Source organism: Podarcis pityusensis (assembly GCF_964106645.2).
Source record: "Podarcis pityusensis genome assembly, chromosome: 2".
NCBI classification, from domain to species: domain Eukaryota; kingdom Metazoa; phylum Chordata; class Lepidosauria; order Squamata; family Lacertidae; genus Podarcis; species Podarcis pityusensis.
In genome coordinates, this window is record NC_138029.1 from 50,724,482 (window position 1) to 50,749,013 (window position 24,532).

At 40.5% G+C, this 24,532-nt stretch overlaps 1 protein-coding gene across 6 annotated transcripts in view; it reads right to left on the reverse strand.

Annotated features, from left to right (window-relative positions):
* HTR4 (5-hydroxytryptamine receptor 4) overlaps positions 1-24,532 on the reverse strand; it is a 165,546-nt gene that overhangs the window by 61,856 nt on the left and 79,158 nt on the right. For all 6 annotated transcript variants that reach the window (XM_080995283.1, XM_080995279.1, XM_080995280.1 and 3 more), the window contains 2 exons: positions 12,849-12,974; positions 10,939-11,139 (listed from right to left, as the gene is read on the reverse strand). In XM_080995283.1, the coding sequence (XP_080851409.1) occupies positions 10,939-11,139; positions 12,849-12,974 (327 nt within the window). The remainder of the gene's footprint in view (positions 1-10,938; positions 11,140-12,848; positions 12,975-24,532) is intronic.

Sequence of the window (24,532 nt, forward strand, 5' to 3'; positions counted from 1 at the left end):
CAGGAAAGCAAGATTCTGAGGAAGATTCTAATGACCCTTGCATCTGACACAGATTTCCCCTCCTGCTGATATTTATGCTAATGAACTGAAAGGTCTGCACAGGTGGTCACGTACTAGTAGACTATATCCAACAATAAGCACAGCTTCTTAGCATTTATGGATTGATAGGAAAAGCAGATAAAGCTGAGTAGCCTTTTTAGTAGGGAGCCAGCAAAAACCTTAATGTATCAAACCAACTTTTAAGTGGGAAGAAAGTAACGCTTCTCTTTTTTACCTTTTTACCAATTTTTACAATAATTTCTATGCTATTTCATTTAAAACACAAGGAATACTATGCCATCTTGAAATATCTTAAAATAGCTTTTTCTAATATCTATAAATTATAGATTATTTTAACTTGTTCAAACGCACATACATATTCTAACAGAATGTTGAACATTTTTATAGAACATTTATTTTTGCTTATTGCCAAAACCGTTTCTCAATCATTCTTCCAATCCTCATTGGTGAATTTCCCCTTTATAAGAATAGTTAATTTTGTCCAATAGTTAATTTTTTCCCACGTCTGAAGAGACCCCTACTGGAGAGTGCTGGATAAAGCTGGCTGCTTTGCTAGCAGGAAATGGGCATTTTGCAGAGAATATTTATGCAGAATATAGTGTGTTTTCTCTCTGCATCAAGAGAGGAAAGGAACATGATTAGATATAGAAAGAGAAATGAAAGGACTGCAAATTCCCCTGGCAATTAACGCATTGAATCAGAAGTAGCAAAATGATATGGGAATATTTCCAGATGATATTCAATTAACCACAATGAAGGAGACAGTTCAGCCAGGCAGTTCCGCTGCACAGGTTTATCAATTTCTATCATTTGCAGCTGACAGTATCACTTTTGGTTAAACAAACTATTAAGCAATAGTTCATTCTATGAAAGGGACATCTTGAGATTTGAACCTTCTTGCTGCTTAAATTTCAATATTTGCATGTCTCCATTCATTCACAATTCTATCCTTATTCACAAACCTACAACATGCACACTCGCACACATCAAGAACAGACTTCCAGCCACAGAATCTGGTCTCCTCCTCACCCCTGCCTTGCAACACCCCCTGCCTTGCACACTAGGAATGTCAGAAGATTTCATTGCAGACTACCATAAATGCCACCCCCCCCCACACACACACAGAGAGAGAGAGAGAGAGGCCCCAATCTGTTCCACTGAACCAGTCCATAGAATGGACCACAGATCTGTGAACTAAACCTTTCTGACAGCTGGTTAGACCATGGTACTTATGAGATGATCTGAAGGCTTACTCTATTTTTCTTCTTCTAATTTTAACACTGCAAATCTGCTTGGGGCAGCATCTATGTGTGTCATTTGCTGCATAACTGTGCATACTTTAAGACACCCACATTCAGAACCAGGATGGAAAGGACTGCAATAGGATTTCTCCATCCCTATCATACACTCTTTAAATCTGCTCCAGAGGGTTAGGGGATAAGAGGAAAGTGTCAATGCACAAGCAGAAGTCAACTCTTGCAGCACTGAATATAGCCCCAGGCTGCACTAGGTTTACACAAGCTAATTGGAGCACCAAGGAGCTCCCTATATTTCTATCTGGAATGGTTTAATAAATTTCCTGCAAATACCTGGGAAAAGTTAAAAATTAATGTCCACATTAAAAAATCATGTACAGACAAGTTATTGAACCATACGGCTGCTATTACTAATTGCTCTCTATTGATTTTTTAAAAGAAAGTTGATAAGCTGTTGTTTTAAGAATTACACCATTTTATGAATTTTATATATCCTTATTTGATTTTGTAAAACTGCCTTATGCCATATGGAAACGGAGATATATAAATAATATAAATAAAGTGAAAGATTCCAAGAAATATATTTTACCCCAAAGGATCAAACATGCTTCTATATTCTCACATGCTGCCCATTTACAAGAAGCAAGAAATTCCAATGGCAGCACATTCCAGATTTTAGCTTCCTCTGTAGGGGAGTGCACTGAATATTTATGGCACTTTAAAACGCTTGCTTTATTTACAAATATACAAGTAGAGGCAAGTAGGATGCACTCCTACCAGGCAGCAGGTTTACTACATCCCCATCAGATCACCAGAGATAGATGGTACCTTCAGGTCTGTCTCAGCCTTAAACCTGCATGCATGAACACACATGTTGGTTTCTGCTTCCTCACTGAGCAGCGAATGCATGTCACAAGACATTGTTGTGCATTCCACAGTCCAAGTTACTGTTGGGTTCCCACGGGAATGGGAGACTGGATGTGACGTACACTGGTTTCCTGTTTTTCAGTGTTCTCTCGGTTTCTTTGTTAGAGAGACAGTTGCTTCTCTGCTCTTACAGAGGCAGGATGCATGTTTGTATGCTCTCAGCATAGAGTGGAAATAAAGTTAAGAATGTGGCACATTACCTGCTTATCCTTCTGCTGTGTGACGACGCTCTGCTTGGGCTCAAGATAAGACGAGCCTGTATCAGCTTCAGATGGGCCGAAGCTGGTCAAAATCTCACAGCATCCACACCCTCACCTACCCTGCCTTTAGCCTGGGAGCTTCCACAAACCCCAACAGCTATCCTATTAAACACACAGCATGGCCAATGGTCAGGGATAATGGGAGCTGTAGTCTAAAAATATCTGGAGGACACCACAATGGCTATCCCTGCCATAAACCCACGTTTCCCGTCTCCCCATATACTAGCAAAAAAGGAGATTGGACAAATTCTTGGAGGAAAAGGCTATTGACAGTTACAAGTCATGCTGGATAGCTACACGCCATCTTCAGGATCAGAGAAAGCATCTCTCTGAATACCAGTTACTGGGGCACAACAATGGAAAAGAGTTCTACTGCCCTCAAACTCTGCTTGTTGGCTCCCTGGAGGCATCTGGGAAGCAGGTTGCTCAATTAAGTTCTTAACAATGTCCCAAATAAAAGCAACTACTAATACTCCTAATTAACTAAAGACAGTGCCCCACACCCATTCGTCTAACAAGATCTATTTCAGATGAAACTGCTCAACAGAGCTAAATTAGTCTAACGAGGAATACAAATAAATATACTGCCAAGTGAAAACAAACAAAGTAAGAGTTCCACGAAGACTTTGGAGAAGGTGGTGGCAATAGTAGCAAATAGAAAAGGGAAAGAACACACATTTCAAATACTTAAAAAAAGAAAGAAAGATGCATAACGTGCCTTGCATGCCTCAGATTATGCCTCAGCCATCTGTTCTGTTGTTTATTCTTGTGTGGTTTTATTTTCCAGTTCACAAGCTCAGCAATCAACGCATTAGGTCTACTTTCTATAAATCCAAGATATTTTGCATTGTAGTCTTGAGCACTACAGAGGAGGCTTCTAAAGCATCATATTGCATTCATTATCTGCATGAACAGGTTACATTTAGCCACTTTGGTCTCAATCCCACTTCTTTCCTCAAAAGCTCTCGCTTCCTTTTCTTCAACAGTTCTCCTTCATTACCTATGAACAGGCATGTTTTAAGGGGAATTGAGTTTATTTGCGGCTGCGTAGAGAACTGAGCATTAACAGGACGCTTCGTCACATTTTATCTGTTTTAATTCCAGCCTCTGAAAAGCCTTCTTGGTTCTTTTTCATTTGCACAGAGCTTTAGCAGGATTGCCCAGAATCGAAGGAGGAGCACCAAGCAGGGACTGATTAACACAGTTGCAAAGCCAATCCTTAAAAAAGAATGATTCTTGTGGTGTTGCAAAGGCTATACTGTACAGTGTTAAGAAATCTCAGTTTTGCAATTACATTCATTGGTAGTTTGAAAGTTGCCTACTACTAAGAAATACATGCACTGTCTTTCTAAGTTCACTATCTCAAACATTAGAGTCACTTCTGAATATTTTGGGCCTGATCATTCCCTATTCAAGACATAAGACTCATGTGCAAATAGCTCTTCAGATGACTCATCAGACCCTCCTCTTTGTGTGGACACATTGCATTGGGGCAATCCAGGCAACAGGGAGTCTCTGTGTGCTTCCCATATTTCCATTTATGCACTCATAGAAGTCGGTGGGGGATTCTCTCAAAGACAGAGCAGTTTTCTCTCTGCTGTTTTCACAACATCAGTAAGCACATGAGCAGTGGCATCAAGGCAGTCTGTAGACTTGGAGGTATTCAAGTACCTCCCATTTTCCAAACTCTGCATCTTGAGTAATCCCCACTGTGTGTTGAAGGGAAGTCTGCTCTAAATGGGAATATGTAAAACACACACAGACTCCCCATTGCCTGGAATGCCCTGATGCAATGTTTCCATATATCTAACAACAATACCAATAACACACCAAAAGATAGAACCTAAGAATGTCAGAGTTTATTGTTGCAAAAATAGGGATAAATATGAAAGTAGAAAATGAAAAGTTTGATTATGTACAAATTTGACAGGCAATCTTAGGGTTAATTCAAGAGACAGTAGAGATAAAAGGATCCCAGTACCTAATGTGACAAGGGGAAGGCAAAAGATGCAAGTGGACATCTGTGGAACTGAGTTAAATGAATACGTAATAACATCTCCCTTCACAACTAGGTGAAACCTAGTTCGGATTGCAGTTCTAAGTACTCTAGATCATTATACCCCAGCTCTGCATCTGAGATATAAAAGGCAATAGCACCCTACAAAACTAATGAAGGTATTTCCTCACCTGATAAATTAGGGTCATGCCCACACCATATACTTAAAGCACACATATGCCACCTTAACAGTCATGGAGAACTCTGGGAACAGCAATAACTTAAGAGTGCTGGAAATTGTAGTTCTGTGAGGTCAGCACCCTCAACAAACTACAGTTTCCAGGATTCTTGGGAGGAAGTCATCACTATTAAAGTGGTATAAAAGTGCTTTAACTGCATGGTGTGTGTATGACCTAGAAAAGACAGTACTGAGTTTATGCAGAATGCTTTTGAACCTCACAACCAAAGTAGTTGGTTCACAAACCTCACAATCAGCCATATGAACATAAGAACATCTCTGCTGGATCAGACCAAAGGCCTATCTAGTCCAGTATCTCGTTACCCCCCAGGGACTAACCAGAGGCCTAAGGATCTCCAACTCTTCTTGTAAATGTGATGCATAAGCATTCATAGATGGCAGTAATAATGTTCCTATGTTACGTTTTTGTAAGAAAAATAAGCTGTCACATTGCCGTTCATGTGGCAACCAACAGGTGGCCACGCAAACTGTAACATGACAGCAGCAGGTGCAGTAAGTGAGGAAAGCAGGCAGACCAGGCTAGTGGCACAAGAGCAAGCAAGCAAATGGGCAGGCAGGTGGCCCAGGCAGGACTTCCCATGTTGCCATTGCCTCCATCTCCCACCTGTTTGTTTGCACACACAACAGGGTAATGGAAGCCTGGGGTCTGAATGAGTGGGTGACCCAGTTAGGCAAGTGAGCGGTCTGCCCTGCCACACTTAGGACAGTGTTTCCAAAGTTCATTAATTTGAGCTCCTTCTTCTACACTTACTTCACCATCTCCCTCAGTCTACCCAACCTGGCAATCATAACCCCTTTTCAGACATGACTGCTGTTATGTACTGAAGTTCTCACCCTGGGCCAGCAGGGGGATACTGTAGATAGTTCAGGTCCACATATGCAAATAAGGGATCGAAAGTGACGTTCAGTAACTGGATAGTTACAGAAAATGGTTACTGTTGCGTTCTAGTGGAGCTCTATATAAGCAGGCTGGCTGAACCCTTCAGTTCAGTTCTGTTCTGGCCTGTGAATAAACAAGAGCTGTTTGAAGAATTGCTGTGTCGTCTGATATGTTTACCCACAACTTAACAACTGTGGCTTCATCTGGCATGCAGGGGTGGTGAGAGTAGCACAACACAATGGAAGTTTCCCCCCCTGCACAACCAAGTATGATTCACCCAGGCATCTAAGACACAGATATCACTGGCACTGCACTAGACGTGACAGCAAAGTTCTGCATGAGCAGAAGCTGCGACCAGGTGTCACATGGAACCTGTTGTCTCCTGGGGATCCTCTCGACAGAAGCGCTTCTACACTTTACCCTTTCTGCCATGCTAACACTTGTTCCATCAAGAGTTCTCATCGGAGATCCTGTCTTTTTGAATTATTTTACAGGAACGCATACCTTTCTACAGAACTCACAATGTCTAAATGTTAGCATTCTTTTTGGGAAAAGGAGGGGGAGGGTTCTGTTTGTGTCTTTAGATATAGGCAGGAGGTGTTGATTTATGATAATATATTTTATCTGTGCTCATTGCTGCCTTTGCAAAAACCCTCCAGGCTGCAGCTAGTGGAGGAATGAGGCAGGCTGCTCAGGTGAGGCAGCAGCTGAAATACGAATGAGTCTTATAAGAAGGACAAGAAGCAAAAAACAGTGTCTTGTTTAGAATAGACCAGGAAACCTACAAAGCCAACACCACATTTTTTTCACACTGCTGACCTTCTATGCATCATCTACTCTACCCCGGAATGTGCCATAGCCAAAAAACCTTTTCCATCTCTACTATATCCTTTTTGAGGTGTGGCAACACACATGGTATTTCAGGATGCAGGGATGCATACAAAAAGTAAACTGTTGTATTTTAATTTTAACGCAAGCAAAAGGTCTTGGTTTTTATTAGTTTCCTTTTTGCAGAATGGTGGCTTATTTCAACAGTTGAACCAATCTACACAGAGAGCAGCAAGCATTACGTCTCATCTTGATAAGGTCCTCACTGCTGCAAAACTTATGCAGGACTGGACATTAAATTGAACAGACTCTTTCAGTCCACACTGCACCATATGATGACTTTTTTATTTATTTTTTAAAGGAGATGCTTGATTATGACTCTTCCTAATCAAAGCTAGGGAGACTGGCAGAAATTCTAGGAGCTAGTAGTTCAGAATCTGCCACAAATATCTGCATCTGACTAAGTAGTGTGAACAGAACACAGATGTTAGGGCAATATTGTCTAAAGCTTTCAGAATTGACTGTTTTAAAAAAATAATGCAAAATACCAATGATCTAGTCACAAGCACAAATAATCCAGCCATAGTCAGAGTTAGCATTAAATAAATATAACAGAATTATTGCAAGCAACACTAATTAGTGCTCTAAGCTCTTTGATGGCAAAAGAAAATCCCAAGGTGTCCCAACAATTATTTCTTCCATCATCTTTCACGAAGTCTGGGAAACTCTGCTCTTCTGACATTTCAATGCTAAGAACTTTCAAACATGTAGGGAGATGCCACCTTACTCTGAGGTCCAGGGTTTCTTCTGCTTGGGACCTCCCTAACCCAGCATGTAAATTAAAAGGGCTAGGACAAGTAAACAGGAGCAGAAAGTAAAAGGACAAACTTTTGGCAGAGACACTTTCCTTTAATTCCTACCCCATTTACTGGCCTAGTATGTATCTTAGGTCCTCACCATCCATTAAGTCTCTTCCATCAGCAGAAAATGATGGGAGATTCTGCCAGTAATAGAAGCCATCAGGTCAGCTCCTGTCAGTGGATGTGTGAGAGCCCAGATGGCCAGCACTAATGAAATGAAGCTCTCTATAATTTAAGAGGTAAGCCATTAATCAGTTAATCACACAGTCTAATGGAGTAATGGCTTCTGCCCTGATTATCATGAATCCAATATTCCCTATATGGGGGACAAATGGACTCAGAATGTTTAATATGCCTATGTTTACAGTGCTAAACAGAAGTTACCATCTAGATTGTCCAGAGTATGGGGCATTTATTGAATTACCAAAGGATCCTATCAGATTATAACGGTTACAAAACATTCAAAGGGGGGAAAAATATTTCACAGGTACCTAGGAAGAACAGTCATGTAACATGACTTGTACTGACAGCTGCTTTTGTATTACTGCCTGCAATGCTCCATTGGCAATGTTACCTTTGATCTGTTGTAGTTATTTTCAGGTTTTATCCATGTAACTATTCTGTCTTTGCTGTGTGACGTTCCACAGAGCATATACTTTGTGGATTCTAGAACCATCCATAGAGTTTTGAGTGATTCTATCAAGGACCTCAGGCATCGTGTCTCATTTGTTCCACCTTGTACAGAAATGAAGGGTGTGTGTGTGTGTATCTTTACTGAAAAAAAATTACAGAGGGATTCCTCTGCCCCTTGCTGCTAGATCTAAGGACAACAGAAAAAATGTATATGTGACTATAGGAAACAACATACTAATTCCAGTATTGCTTTAGCAATAGAGCCACAAAAGAAACTTAGTGCAGCCTCTTATTATCTTATGCTGTGAATTTTAGATCTATTTTACGCTTTATTTATTTTAGAACTTTTTTATTATACTGCACTTTTTTATTTGTACTTCTTTTTATTCTATTGATTTGACTTACTTCAATAAAAAATATTTTAAAAAGAACAGTTTCATTACTAAAGAGTTAATGTTAGGAACAAAGATAACTTCACTGGGAGATAGGAAGCACTTTGGAAGGTGGTGAGCTGAGCAAATAGTTTCACTCGAAGCCATTAAATATGATTGGAGTCTATATTAAAAAACCAAAAAACCAAACTGGTACAAGAAACATGAAGACCAAAACAGAAAGACATCCCCCATAATGCACACTTTTATTTGAAGAATGAATAAGCAGAAATGATCACACGTTCCAGGGTACAAGTAGCAAGGACATCACCAGAGTTGTCTTGGTACCCTTAACAAATAAGAACCATGAATTTCAATTACATAGCTCAGTGGCTAAGATGAGCTCGATTACCAGTTTAAATTGCTTATCATCTGTAACTGACGTTACAGATAATCATAAAAGAAAACTTTTACAATCCAGCCACGTTAGATCACAAGCAACATTTCTTAAAGTGGGTGGGGGTGGGGTGGGGGTGGGAGGAAGTAAATTTAAGAACATAGGAAGACCCTGCTGGATCAGGCCAATGGCCCATCTAGTCCAGCATCCTGTTCTCAAAGTGACCAACCAGTTGCTTGTGGCAAACCTGTAAGCAAGAGTCCTCATCCCTCCTGCAGTTTCCTGCAACTGGTTTTCAGAAGCTGTGGAGGCAGAGCATAGCCATCATGGCTAAAGGCCACTGACAGCCCTCTCCGCTGTGAATTGATCTAGTTCTCTTTTTAAAGCCATCTAAGTTGGTGATCATCATTGCTTCCTGTGGGAGTGAGTTCCGTATTTTAACTACACGCTATGTGATGAATAATAATTTAGTTTTACTATTAAAGAATCCCGGCTTGTCATGATGTTCAAAGTATCAATTCTGGTTTAAAGTAAATGATGGTTATTCTAATAAACCAGCTTTGTATCACCATATGTTTCAAGTTAACTTGTTAAGAAATTAAAGAATCGCTGCTTCAAATGCAATGACAATTCAGGATTCTTCAAATGTGAAAGTAAACTCCGGTCAAATCCTTTCAGCTGCATAAGAAGAAAGGGGAAGAGGGGAGCATTAAAGGCTGATGCTTTGCTCAGATTGGTCCTCTTAGTAGTTGTCTTCTTTGGCGATCACTTGTAGCCAAGTAAGATTGTCTTCCATAAACATGGTTTTAACAATGAGTCTGAAAGTGACTGTGGAGGTCAATTCTGGACCCACACATCCTTCCACAGTGGGGACATTGGTTTCCAGGCGGGAGTTGATCATAGTGTGGATTTGCCAAGCGTGCCTTCCTCCTAGCACGTTTCTCCCTTGTGTCCTGAGTTCAAGTGTCTTCAAAGCCCATGACCCCTTTGGTAAAGGCTGTTCTCCAACTGGAGCGCTCGCAGGCCAGTGTTTCCCAGTTGTCAGTGTTTATACTACATTTTTTTAGATTTGCCTTGAGACAGTCTTTAAACCTCTTTTGTTGACCACCAGCATTACGCTTTCCATTTTTAAGTTTGGAATAGAGTAGTTGCTTTGGAAGACGATCATCAGGCATCCGCACAACATGACCAGTCCAATGAAGTTGATGTTGAAGAATCATTGCTTCGACACTTGTGATCTTTGCTTCTGCCAGTACACTGATATTAGTGTGATGGAATCTTTTGAGGAGTTGGAGATGGCGTTTATAAGTGGACCATGTTTCACAAGCATATAGTAAGGTTGATAGTATAATAGCTTTGTAAACAAGCATTTTGGTTTCCCTGTGAATGTCCTGGTCCTCAAACACTCTGCACTTCAATCGGAAGAAAGCCACACTCGCAGAGCTCAGGCAACACTGGATTTTGGCATCAATGTTGGCCCTTGTGGAAAGATAACTGCCTAGGTAGTCCTCTTAGTATGTATTGATAAACCACAATTTAGTGCTAACATAGTCACTCTTTGGTGAAGGAAATATACACATCCATTCTTACGTAATATATTCAAGAGGGGAATCCCCAGTCTGCAGGCCAGATATGGCCCACAGCCAGATTCCATCTGCTTTTCTGGGTTTCCTCCCATCCACCAGCTGTTCAGCAGAGAGCAGCCAAAGAGGAAATGACGCCTTCCTCTGCAAGAAAATCAAAGTGGGGTGGGGTATGTTTCAGCAGAGACATAAACCTGTAGCTTAGTGGCTGATCTGTGATCGTAATAATAAAGGTGGATTGACTGACATAAACATGTATTCCTTGCAAATAATGCAAAGAGTATCTATACATTTTGAAACTTTGTGCATACAATTTTTGGGATCCAAGGCCATTTTTGAAGTTAAAGGCATTGAATAGGTGTGTCCTGCTCAAACACTGACCTAAATTCCAACCTTTAACATCTTTCCACTGGAGATGTCCAGTAATTAGCCAAAGAAAGATTCCCCAGCTTTGTTCTAGATACTTGAAAATAGATATTTGAGATAAGCCCTGGCACACATGAATCCTTGTATATAGGATATATTTACATGCCTTTAATTCAATGGTTTTCCTGAAGGAACACATGGAATTTAACCGGATAAACTTGAAAACAGCAGCATTTTATTTTATGTACCTTTTTTATCCTACCTGTCTAATGAGATACAGCAGAGGTGGAAAATTGATGCTGTTGTGAGGAGGACATCAAGAGAAGTGCGGACTAAACAGAACGTTCTTCCATAAATCCAGTTATCTTGAACCAGCTCAATGGCTCCAAATGGCATCACCAGAACTGACACCAGCAAGTCAGCAAAGGCAAGTGAGACTATGAAATAATTGGTCTTGATTTTCCTGCAAGGAACACAAATGTATTGATTCAGAAAGACATCACCAAGATGACAATTTGTAGGACAGTGTTGCCTTCTGCATTTTAAAACATCCATCACTTGTTATTTTATCACTCTGTAAATCAAGTGCCCATGTTGAGTATGTAAATTCCTCATGGGGCACACCCTTCTGTTCAGACAGAAGATAGTCCAGGAGATAGTCGAATGTGTGCACCAGCCTCTTTATCCACATATAGATCTCAAATTCACAAAGTACCAGTAGTAGCCTTTCATTAGCAATTAAAATTCCCACCTGCATTTGTTGGTTCGCTATCACTCATGGTGAGCAACTCTCTTTCAAAGCCATTAACATGCATACATATTGGACATGTGATGCTTCAGTGGTGAGGGACCTTAGCAGGGATGCTGCCAGAAGTTGATTTGATGTTTTCTTTCGAGCTGTTTCCACTGAAGAGACAAGCAGCTGCTCAGTTAGAAAAGTGCCTTGTCTTTTTGACGCAGTAGGAACTACTGCATAGAAAAACAACAAACAAAGCTCTTGCTGGGAATGTAGTTCCCCCCATGCATGCACAACACATCTTTCATTTAGGTTTAAGGATGTGGACTTAAAAATTCTGCAGCTCCTTCCAATCCAATCCAAATCTTTATTACAGTCATAGGCCAGCATAAGATAAAAGCTGCTACTTTAAAGAAGCCCTTACTTCATTATAGCTTCTGCAGTAATATATGTATATATTAAAAAAACTTACAGTATACTGACCATAATACATGTTAACATTAAGATATAAATCAACACTGTAGGCAAAATGATACTCACATGCAGAGGCAGAAAACAAAGGTCACATAAGCTTGTATGACCAATTATGCTCGTATCATACTGATTCATTAATGTCATAAAAGGCCTTTAAATAACAGGTTGTGCCTCCTCAACAATTTACACAGTCAGATTGCCATTAATATCTACAACTTCCTGATATATGGCCAAATAAGCCTAAAATAAAAAATGTGACATATCTGGCAAACTATACATTTAGAGATGTGGAAATTGATTGTGAAATGTGAGTGGATACACTGCTTAAATGTAGCATTTACTTTTTTCCAATTAATCATACTTTTCTTTGTCAAATAAACCCAAAGCACTGTCCTTTCAGGGCAGAAGTCCTGAATCCATTCCATGTCTAATATTCATTCCTGGCATAATTGCACAGTCTGTTACCCATGTCTGTTCTCCATCATCTGCTCTGCTCACTGGAGCTGGGAAATCCACAATGTCATTACAATCAGGACATGATGTAGTTTTTTAGTGCACATCAAGGAGAAAGAAAACCTGGCAAGAAATTGCTATTTTTGGCAGTGTTTCCTTGTCTCTTGTTACATGTAGCTTCTGCCCTCAAAGTGCAGTGTTAGTCACTTTGGAATTATTTGGTGATTTATGTGTTTTGATGATGCAAATTCTAGAAATGCAGGCACTAGATAATAAAATGATTAATCAGCTGCAATATAAATTCTAACTTTGACACTACAGGCAGTCAAAGTTTGACATTACACTAATAAGCTTGTCTGGGGGAAAAGCAGTGAGAATGTTCTTTTACCACATTGTTTATGTTCAGAGCTATTTTCACATTTGTCTCTTTGCCCTGGAGATTCAAATATTCCACCCTTGAAAAGCTCATTCTGCCAAAGAGATTGATAGTAACATATGGATGGACTCACCTGAGTTGCCTGTCTCTGCATACAGCCACCATCACCAGAAGATTTCCCAGGATAGCCATAAGAATAACAGCAGAAATAAAGGTGAGCAGTGCAATCTTCTCTGCCACGCCAAATCCCTCAGTTGAGCTATAAAGAAAAAAATATGGGGTACTTCTTGAAAATAGAAGACTGGCTGCTTGAGACTAACTTGGTTATTTTGAATCCATATGTCAAATTCCATTTTCCAGCCCACAGCAGCCTTAACTCATTTACTGACCCTTCTCTTCAACAATGGGAATACTGTAGATTACAATTCAACAGCTCAGGACCAATCTATGTATGTGACAGGGTATACACTGGCCACAATATTAGACTTGCAGCTGTAACTTTGGGAAGCAGCCTGATCTGTTCCAGAGCCACCCTGTGTCTTTCCAATTTGACCCACTATTTAGTGTTAAATTATATCTGTTGAAAAACAAAGCTCTGTTTTCTTCCCATTCACTATAATGAGGAATCTAAAAACTGATCAATCTCATCTAATACCCCCTTTTTGCAGAAGTGGGTGAAATTTACAGGCATAGCAGCTCCTCCACAGTGGATTAAGTCTGCCAAATTGTAGGTAAATACATCCAGGAATTTCCATGGAAGGTTAAATTTGATTATTTTTTTTTAAGGCTCCAATTTTCTGCCAGACTCAGTGGCAACTTGCAGGCACAGCCAAATTTCCGAATGGCAACTGCCATGTCCTGCAAGGACAGATTTTACCATTTTAGGGTGGGTGCAATAGAAGTACTATGGACTGTGGGTGGAAAACATTGGGGAGCATTGATATACAGTGGTACCTCAGTTTAAGAACAGCCCTGTTTACGAACTATTCAGTTTATGAACTCTGCAATACCGGAAGTAGTGTTTGCAAACTTTACCTCAGTCTAAGAACAGAATCCGAATGGTAAAAAGGCACCGGCAGCAGGAGACCTCATTAGGGAAAGCGCGCCTTGATTTAAGAACAGTTTCAGTTTAAAAATGGACTTCCGGAATGGATTAAGTTTGTAAACAGAGGTACCACTGTATTTAGATATTAAACCATATAGCATATAAAATGGATCTATCAAATTCTGAATCTTTCTCAATCCAGCTTGCTTTTAATTGATAATACAATTTTTGTTGTCCCAAAGCTACAACTTTTGGGAAAGGAACTAGACATATAAGTTGGAAGCTACATTCAGAAGACTCATATGCCACCACAATTTATTTCTGTAGTGTACACACACAGCAACCACTTTGGCTTGGCAAAGGAAAAAAGTTGAAGCCTGGGGATTAGACAGACAGTTACAATACGGATTGTGGGGGTCATGTTCAAGGCCCAAGAAATGAAAATAGTCATTTCCCCTTTATTTATGCTCCTGACTTTTTCTCCTCTCTTCAGCAGCATCAGAAACCAATATACATACGGAGCCAATGTACTGCTGCAGGCAGAATGCTGGACTTGGAGCCGTGGTTCAAGTCTCTGACACACAAAGTTCACTTAAATGGCCATGGGCAGCCTCACACTTTTGTTACAGGGATAAAATGAGCTAAATGCAGAGGAGTCAACCTGAGCTCTCTAGAGAAAGGCAGAAAGTCAGGGATTCAAACATGATAAATAATTTGAGACTAAGTTGGAGACAACATAGCTAAGATGGCAGCAGTTGCAGTGCAAAAATGGTTTCAAAAAATAAGATTTAATGGGTAGAATTTGCTCAGAGTTTGCTTGTCATACCTGAAAGCCAGGAAGGAACTTCATCTCATAGAGTTTGACTTTCTCTGTGATGTTGTATACTTAAGAGCCCTACCATTCCTGACTAACTACAGTCTTCAAGCTCCCCCCACCCTCTGCTGATATGCATCCGTTGCTAACATGAATGCAGAAAAGAAAGCAGAAGAGAGGAATTTAGAATTCACGCGGGTAGCCTGGTCAATATACATTTCACATTTATATCACAATCCATCTGAAGCAAGCACCACTTTACGTCTTACATGGGAAAGTACTCTTAAATTGGATTGTCTGGACAACTTGCCCTGCAGGCACATTCTTTGCAGTTCAGCTGCTTTCTGCTTTGTGGCACATTGGAGCCTGAGATACTACAGAACATTCTGTCCAGAGAGTTAGTGAGCAGAAATTCTTGAGGCAAGGGGCTGGAGTTGATAGCCTTCTGGTCTCTCACAGTCAAGGAGAAACTTAATTCAAACTGTGCTCGCTACTTCTAGGCGATCTAATATTGCTTGCTTGGGTAAGCAGGAGAGAAAGAGAGCAAGAGACGGCGCATGCTGCAGGAATAAAGTCACCTTGACAAGGAAGAAGAGGGAGAAATGCAACACAGAATGCCACCTGATCCTGTGAAAGGAGATGGAAACCCTACTGAAGGTCTGCTACCTTGCACCAGAATTATATCAAATACCAGATCTCCTTCACTAGGAGGAAACTGGGAGATATTAATCCATAAAGGCAGGGTAGGTGTTGCTAAATTATTAATCAACACTGAATTTAATAGGAAAGGTTTGGAACAGTTAGAAAATGATGACTTTTGCTTTATACGTTGAAGAAAATGCATATGTGCATCTGCGCTCTAGGATTTATTGTGGAAGAAGGGCCAGCTATAAATATGACTGATAAATGATATATCTGAATTAGATTTCATAAGGCTAATAAAAAATAATCCTTGAGATGTCTTTAATGACTCTTGCTTCTCCGCTTCCTCCTTCTTCTCAAAATGTTCATAGATGCCAAATTGCTCAGTGAGCCGTTCATAAGCAGATTATGAGCAGGCTTTCACAACAGCAGCGCTAGCTAACATTCTGAGAATCAATGGGTTGTATCCAATGAAATCATCCCATCAGTGCAAGGAGTTCTCCCACTCTTTGCATGCCCACCCCAATCTGTACTAGGAGTTGTCCCAACCCTCAGGAGCAGATTTGGAGGGCATGGGGAGAGGAGACGGAGAGAAACTCCTGAAGTCCTTGAACTTACAGGATAACTTCATTGGATATAACCTATTATATTTGCTCACAATGCTCCATTAATGTAAAGTCCATTTCATTTAAAGTGGACTGAAGAAAAAATAACTTTACAACATACTCCAATATTTCTATCACTTCATCTATAGGACATAATTACGTAACAGATTATTTATTTTTTGGGGTCTCTTCAACAGGCAGCCTGACTCATACTGGCAAGCAACCTATGCAACACTGCAGTGTAACAGGATAATTTTCCAGACAGAAAGGCAGTTAAGGTCCATACGATAGCTTAGATTAAAATCCTGGGAGTTTAAATGCAGAACAAAAGCCTACCACACTGCAAAAGGCTAGTGTAGTGTGCCTGACAATACAGACTTTGGACCCCAGAGAGCCAAATTCAATAACCATCCCTGTTAGGACCTCATGGGAACTGAAAATGTGTATGTTTTCAATCTATATTGGAGTATTCAAATTATTCTGATCTGCACACAAGGATTTATTTTATACAAGAATGATGGAAAATGCACAACTTTTCCAGTTCACAGAATATAAAGGTGAATTTACAGTGAACAACCAAGTAATTGTAGCTACTAACCCCTCAAAGTAGTAATTCAGAAGTGTAATTTTATTAATTCTCTAATAATTGGATAACAGTTTAGTTAATTGGGTAACTATTTTCACTAATACACAATATGTCTTGTATCTATGCTGCCTAACATACATTTGCATTTAATGGCTGATATCTATCAGCAGAGGGATTGGCCAAAACAAAGATGGACCCTGCAGTCAGTCAGTCACACACACACACACACACAGAGAGAGAGAGAGAGAGAGAGAGAGAGAGAGATGAATGCACCCCCACACTTTTATTCTGCCAATCAGAGGAAGCACAGACATCTATTTCACACACACCACAGCTCAGCACTGAGTGGGATTCCTCTCCACCCAGTGCTATGATGGAGAGGAGTGTACCCCCAAGATGCCTACTAATCTCTCCCTCCTCTTGCACACTGCCACTGCAAGCAGGCCAGGGGGCTCCTAAAACAGGAAGGATTCACTGAGTGTTCTGACCTGCTTGCAATGGTAACATGCAAAAGGCAGAAGATGTGCCATCACAAATTTTTGCCACCACTGCTATCAAATTGTATAAGAAGGCTGGCAGACCAGGCTTACTTCTGCTCAAAGGTAGCAGGATCATGTTCCCTGGCATAAGTGTTCAGCAGGGCCTAAATGAAACAGTCCACAAAGAATGGGCAAATCAGGGAATTTTTCTATCAGGATCTCATTGAGTCTTTAACACAATGGCTGGTTTTAGGGTAGCATGACTGGTTTGGCTGCATTAGGCACTGCGCTGCAGGGGGCACCACAACAATTCTGTAGAACTGAGCAAGAGAGGCAGGGGGTGGGTGCTGAATTTTAACGTTGCACAGGGCACTGCAGAAATTTGAGAGCCCCAAAAGCCACTGCTTTAACAGGTAACAGAAGACGAACAGTTGCCACTTTATACATCCCTATATCTACGTGATGGGTTAGCAGATGAATTTTCTGCCCATTAAATAATTCTTATAGTACAAGGCTCTTGCTAAAGAAAAGTTAACAAGGTTAAGTCATTGTCAAATAAAATACATTATGATTTAAAAATAAATAAATCCTTGGTATAGATTTTATAATGTGGAACTCCCAATAAAAGTTGCCAACACATTTCCCCCCCTTGATTATATTAACCAAGATTCCACTATTGTTGGGCCAAGCCCCCATGTTACACTTTTATTATATTTGTTCAGGCACTAAAGAAAAAATTGTACTGAAATATTTTTTTTCTCATACCCACTCCTTCTCCCTTTACTAGGCCAGCCACCCATACCAAGGCTTGTTTGTCTACGCCCCCTCTCATGTTCTAGCCAACTCATCTAGAGCCAAGCCAAAAAATTCAGAATTTAAGAACGTTCCCCCATCACCACAAGAGCAATTTAGCCAAATATTGTCTGAATATTCTTCACCACGGCTATAATGCCGCTCCTGTGCTCCCAAGAACCTGTTGGATAATTTCACATACATGCCAAATGGTACCTTTGGAAAATGCTTCCCCATATAACCACCTACAAATAGGATGGAAAGTGTCCAAAGGCCGTTTTCATTCCGCTCCAGCCTCAGAGCTGAGGTCCTCCCTCTTTGTAACTCCACCAGCCTTCGCCACCACCACAAAATCTCTTTGTGCATTTCAACATCCATTATTATTGCAAAGAAAACAGCACAAACATTTTCTCTATTAGAGGCTCCAGCTTCAAACATCCTACAGGTAAGCCAGTGTCAAAACTTCAGCGATGAAAATAATGAGGAAGGGTTCCCTTCTGGGAAAAAAAAAGTGTACTTAATTAGGCAGATCTGTCTACTGACCATGGTACAACTTCAGCGAGAGGTAATTACAGCTTCAGCAAGTAATACACTAGTGGCTGATCAGGCTGCAACCTTGTGGCAAGTTGTCTGTTTTAGTCAGAGCTGCTGACAAGCATTAGTGGTTCCAAGTCCAACTTTTTGACACTCGCCGAAAAGCTTAGCTTCGGGTCACTGCCTCTTGGTCAGCTAATGAAACGAGTGGGTCTGTTTTTGGCAAATACATTAACTTGACTTGGGCATAATTCAGTGGCTACAATTACCTCAACCATTTTTTCCTCCAGTGTTATCTTAGAAACATGACCAGAACAGCTAGTCATTCCAGTCCTGTTTATAACTAAACTGGACACATTTTACAATACAGTCAAACTTTGGTTGTCAAACGTAATCTGTTCTGGAAGCCCGTTCGGCTTCTGAAACGTTCGACAACCGAGGCGCGGTTTCCGATTGGTTGAAGGAGCTTCCTGCACTCAAGCGGTAGCCGCATCGGACATTCAAATTCTGAAAAAGTTAGAAAACCGGAACATTACTTCCGGGTTTTTGGCGTTCGGGAGCCGAAACGTTCTAAAACGGAGCCATTCAGGGACCAAGGTTTGACTGTAACTACAAACTCAGAATCACTCCTTCAAAGCTTCAACCTGTTACTAGATTTCTTATGTCTCTGCACAAACCACACCAAATGAAAAAAGCTGTGATCCACACTTTTACTTTACCTTTTTTTTACTTAGGCAAAGAAGGCATTCATTTTTTCATATTAATTCAGAAAATAATTGCAAAGTATACGGGAAGTATATTTATTCAATTTCTTAGAAACTGGAAGGAAGCTTGGGGAGAGGTTTTCAGCACTTGGGGAGAGGAACATAATGGGCAGGTTCATAAATCATTCCTGGCTTCATAATGCATGGTTTATGAAGCTGGCAATGAGAATCAGGCAGGGTCAGGCACTCCTCACTCTTCACTCCTCTCCCATTACACACCAACTTCAGTGTGAAGATCCTGTTTTGTATTATATGTCAGCTAACAAACTAGGAAAATAAACCAGAATTATGTTCTATCACCATCCTTATGCCTCTCACCTATGGTGCAGGGTTAACTACAATAATATGGTGGCAGCAGGACCAGAGGAGCAGCACCTCTCTGAGACCTCTGGGTATAGGGCAGTATATAAATTCTAAAAATTAATAAATAAAATAAAATAAAATAAAAATGTGGTCATGATCCTCTTGGCACATACATGGATGTTCCCCAAAAGTCATGGTTTAGCTTAGCATTACATCTGAACGGGGTCCCCCCCCCCCACAGTCTCAAATATCTAAACACTGGCAAAAAAAATACTGGTTTTAACTAGCAGGGCAATCCTTGCGATCTTATTGTAAAACAAATTCCCAATAATAGTGAAATATTACTCAATGTCTAGCCTCGAGAAAAAGGAAGGTATTGAAACCAATTGCATCCTCAGCCCAATTTTCTGGAGTTTCTAGTTTTGATTTTATAGTGTATATTTCTAGTTATCATAACACTGATGTCATCTGTACTCAGTAGCCGAGGAACTGGTATCATGATAACTTAATCTGCATTACAACAGCTCACTGAAAAGGAAGAAGAAAACAATGTTGATTTAGATCGCATCTGATGTGAATTACTCAGAGCTAAAGGGCACAAGGTACAATAATTTTCCTTTTTGGAAATTCAAAGAATTCTTCCACTTATTGTTCGTGATGGCTCTGCAAATGGCTGCTGCACAGCTGGGGAAGGTTAGGTACTTGCCAAACACACAAGTTGAGGGGGGCGGGAAGTGTGATGGTGCTAGTTTTGCTAAAATGATAAAAAAGGAGGGGGCGGTCCTTTTAAAAACTGGTCCTGTGACTACAGGTTTGTTCTCCATAAGAGATTTAAAAGCAGCCAGAATCAAAGACTGCAGTGATCTGATGTTCCAATTTGAGAAAATGGAGCACACTAGCAATATTCATTTGTGAAACAAAATTTCATGCTTCATGTTGATCATCACTGTGATGCAGCACACCTTGGGATACCAGTCACTGGGGAACAACAGCAGGAGGGGCTATTCCCCTCATACTCTGCTTGTAGGCTTCTTGGAGGCATCGGCTTGGATGCTGGGGAAAACAGAATGCTGGACGGATAAGCCATTGGTCTGACCCAGCAGGACTCTTGTGGTTCTTAGAAGGAGCATCAGAGGATAAACTATAGCAGTGAGTTTGCCAGATCGTTAAAACTGGAGAAAGGGAATTGGATTCAATTATGTTTCAACGCGGGTGGCGCTGTGGTCTAAACCACAGAGCCTCTTGGGCTTGCTGATCAGAAGGTCAGCGGTTCGAATCCCTGCGACGGGGTGAGCTCCCGTTGCTTGGTCCCTGCTCCTGCCAACCTAGCAGTTCGAAAGCATGTAGATAAATAGGTACCACTCCGGTGGGAAGGTAAACGGCGTTTCGTGTGCTGCTCTGGTTTGCCAGAAGTGGCTGAGTCATGCTGGCCACATGACCTGGAAGCTGTACACTGGCTCCCTCGGCCAGTAAAGTGAGATGAGTGCCGCAACCCCAGTTTTCCATGACTGGACCTAGCGGTCTGGGGTACCTTTACCTTTACATTTCAAAGGTAACTTGCTGAAATAAGGTTGATTCAAAATATTTTCCAAAACCCTTAAAGGGAGGCCTGACTTGAACTAGTCAGTAGAGAGCATCAATGCTTTAGGAATAACTGATATTTTGATAATTGCCAAGAACGGCCTCAAACCACCACAGGCTCTCAGACTGCATGGAGTCACAGGCATAGCATCACATAATTTAATTTCCCTGTCTGAGTTTGATCAGTATACTACCCAATGGTGGACATTTCCGTTATCTAGCACATTGTAAAGCATACAATATCTTTTCCCAGCTGATATCTATTTTTCTAGACAGGATCAACCACACTGACAAGTACAGAAAACTCAGTCTAAGTGGAAATCAAGTTAACATAGTTATATCCTCTTGTGCCATCCATTTTAAGGTTTGGAGAAAACAAAAAGTGAGTTCTGCATGAAATCCTGACCATCCCTACCCCCGTAGCGACAGAGGAAAAGAGATCAATAAAAGATTGATCTCTTTTGACAATGGAGAACAAAATTTTAAAGATCTACAAGGCATCAGTGAATTATTTAGAAGGATGGCAAGGCATCAAGGAACTATTTCAAAAGAGAAGGGAAACATCCGCAGTAAGAGGAAGAATCACAGGTATAATAGCAACAGCCAAAGAGAGAAGGAAATACTAAAATAAAACAATAATATAAATTGTAGGGTTTGGGGTTGTTGTTTTATTAAGCACAGCATTGTTTATACTCACTTGTGCAGAACGAATTCCACTTACTAAACAAATAAAGGAGAGTACTGCCTGGATTGCAAGGGCCTTTCCCATTTATTTAAAATCCACTTCCTGCAATGTCTGAATTACAGGGTAACATTAAGTTATTTTCTTAACCCAAAAACAGTGTTTTATCAGTTAATTGCTTGCTTAGAGCACTGTGAGAAATTCAAGTACTGTTAAGAGATATGACATAGTCATTAATCTTATTTCAATGCCAAGAAGTTGGGTGAAGGTATCTAAACAGGAGTCAGTTTGACCGGTTTTGTGTTTGATTGAAAGCAAGGAGAAATGGTTTCATTATGTGATCTGGATGTCAGCCTGCTGATTCTTGCCTACATAAATATTATCATTTTCAGACTCATTTATAAACACTTATGCAAGGTATTCAATGTTGAGTTATGGCAACTGTTCTGTCAGAGCAAACTTTTCAGCTTGCCAGGTAGAATGATCTCGCTTTCCTTCTCATCTAAGTCCATTATTTCATCGGGTCTACCCTCTTAGTTGGAGATCACATCTAGTTTAGATTCTGAGGCCTAAGATGGTAAACCTTGGTCTCAGCTGTGCCATGTCAGGCTAGGGGGCTCACATAGTTGAATGCTCCTCCACACACACACACACATATAAAACCTTCCATACAGAAAATGAGGTGTCAGGAAGGTGGACCACAGCTAGGTTTCCTATCCAATAGAATGTGAAAATATTTTCTTTTGTATGGAAAACCATACATTCATATGAGCCCTAGCCTGCAACAGTGCAACTTATACACAGGTTTACCATATCAAACAGAAATAAGACAGAGGGTGTTACTATCTGTCTTTAGCTGCATTCCTTCTGGAGAATAAATCACTGAGGCACCACAAGAACTGTTAGTGCAAAGGATGATTAAAATAAAATTAGAAGGATTGAACTGGCAGATGGTGGTAGAAGAAACTGTCAAGAAAATATTGTGCTTCTGGTTGACCCCAAGGCATTTCATCAAAGGAGAACAGACTATGGTGCTGCTATTAATCTAAACTTGTGAAAAAGGACAAATCATGCCACCAGATAGAAAGAGGATTCAAAAGCTTAAAATTATGTGGATATATTGTCATCTAGAAATTAATGCACAGAGAGGGAGCGAAATCACGCATGCACCTTCCATGCATTGCTCAAGCCTGTTCACAAGGCTTAAATGTTGGGAACAAGGCTAGTGGGCTCAATCTTGCTCCTCCATGCTTTGTTTCTACACTGCATAAACAACTAACATAGCTAAATTTATACAAATACTGCACAAATTGGGAATCTGGGAGATAAGGGCAGAATCATACCCATTTGCACAGGGCACATGAATATATATACATATATCATCTTTCACTAGGCGATCTGAAGGTAGGTTTACAATAAGTAGATAACAATGAATAATTGCATTTTTATTTTGAAATACCAGGCAAATAGTGCTAACATTTATACTTAAACAGGATACATTTGAACAAAGATTCTTATTCAGTTCCACCACTCATAACAAAGGAGGGCAAAAAGTGTCATAGTGTAAGTCCCCTATTTCCTGTTTTCTCCCACCTAAAATAAAGTATAGTTGGATGCCTCCAATGCAAATTAGGGGTGTGTGTGTGTGTGTTCTGTGGTTGATATGACCATGATGGTCACAACAGCAACAATAGCAACAATAAATAAACTACAATGTGAATTAGGTGAATTAGGTGAACTAATAGAAGTTATATGCATTAATGTCAAACAAACAGCTGCCTCACTCCTGGAAATCTGCAATCCTAGTTGGATGATAGCTGTTATGCTTGAAGCAAGCAGTATATGTGCATCATTCTAGTGATATAAGCATGGTGTTCTCATATTGTTCACACATGGCTATTTACATACTGTTACGAGAAAATAGCTGTGTAAAGGTGGAACTGAACACACCAGCTGGGTAATGAAATTGAGAAGGAAGGGGAGACTGATTGTTAGCAGCACAAACTTTCAAAATATCCTTAGGCAAACCAATTCCAACTAGAAAGGGCTCATCCCTTGAGTAATGCCTAGAATTCAGGGCCTGCCCTCTTTTACTAGCACAGACAGGAAAGGATGTCTGCATTTTGCAAGCAGTTCATAAGTTCATCTGCACTATTTGCTTCCAGTTGCAGCTGGTGAGGCAGACATTGTCACTACTGCAGTAACTGTGAAGACAAGTTTCCCAAGGTGAAGATGGAAGAAGGGAGCAGCTGTGTCATGAATTCATGGGACAGTTAGGGAGCAAAATACAGACCAGACAGTCATGCATGCATAAATAGTCATGGGAATTACATGGTAATCCCTAATAAACAATTTCTTGGGAAGGTGCAAGGAACACCAGACATCAAAACCCTTACAAAGGACCTAAGCAGAATACATTAAACAAACAAAATGTCATAATGCAGTAGAGCTGCCTTCCCCAACCCGGTGTCCTCCAGATGTTTTGGTCTCCAAATCCCATCTGTCCCAGCTAGCATGGCCAATAGTCAGGGATGATGGGGTTTGTAGTTCCAGACATCTGGAGGGCTCCAGGTTGGGGAAAACTGCAGTACAGGCTGCTAACAGAATGAGATAGTCTTTTATTTTACAATTTGTATTTCTATCTCCATTTGATACTGAGATGATATATAGCTTCTCTTCATTAATGCATACGGTATACTCTCTCACTCCACCCACCAAGAGAGAGAGAGAAAGAAAATCTCACTTTGACCAAGAAAACTTGGTCAACTTTGTCACACTTCGACAACTTGGGGAAAATCCTCCCCAAACTGCTTCAGCTCTCGGAACTCTTAGTTTAGCATCTCCTTCCCACTCATTGTCTTAACGAATTGCTTTCTTTACTCCCACAAATATGCATTTGCCATAGCCAACTGTTTTGCACTATTGGCCCATTCCTTATTTTCTATGCATCTCAATAAGATTTAACCATCATGTCCCATCATGTCCCATAA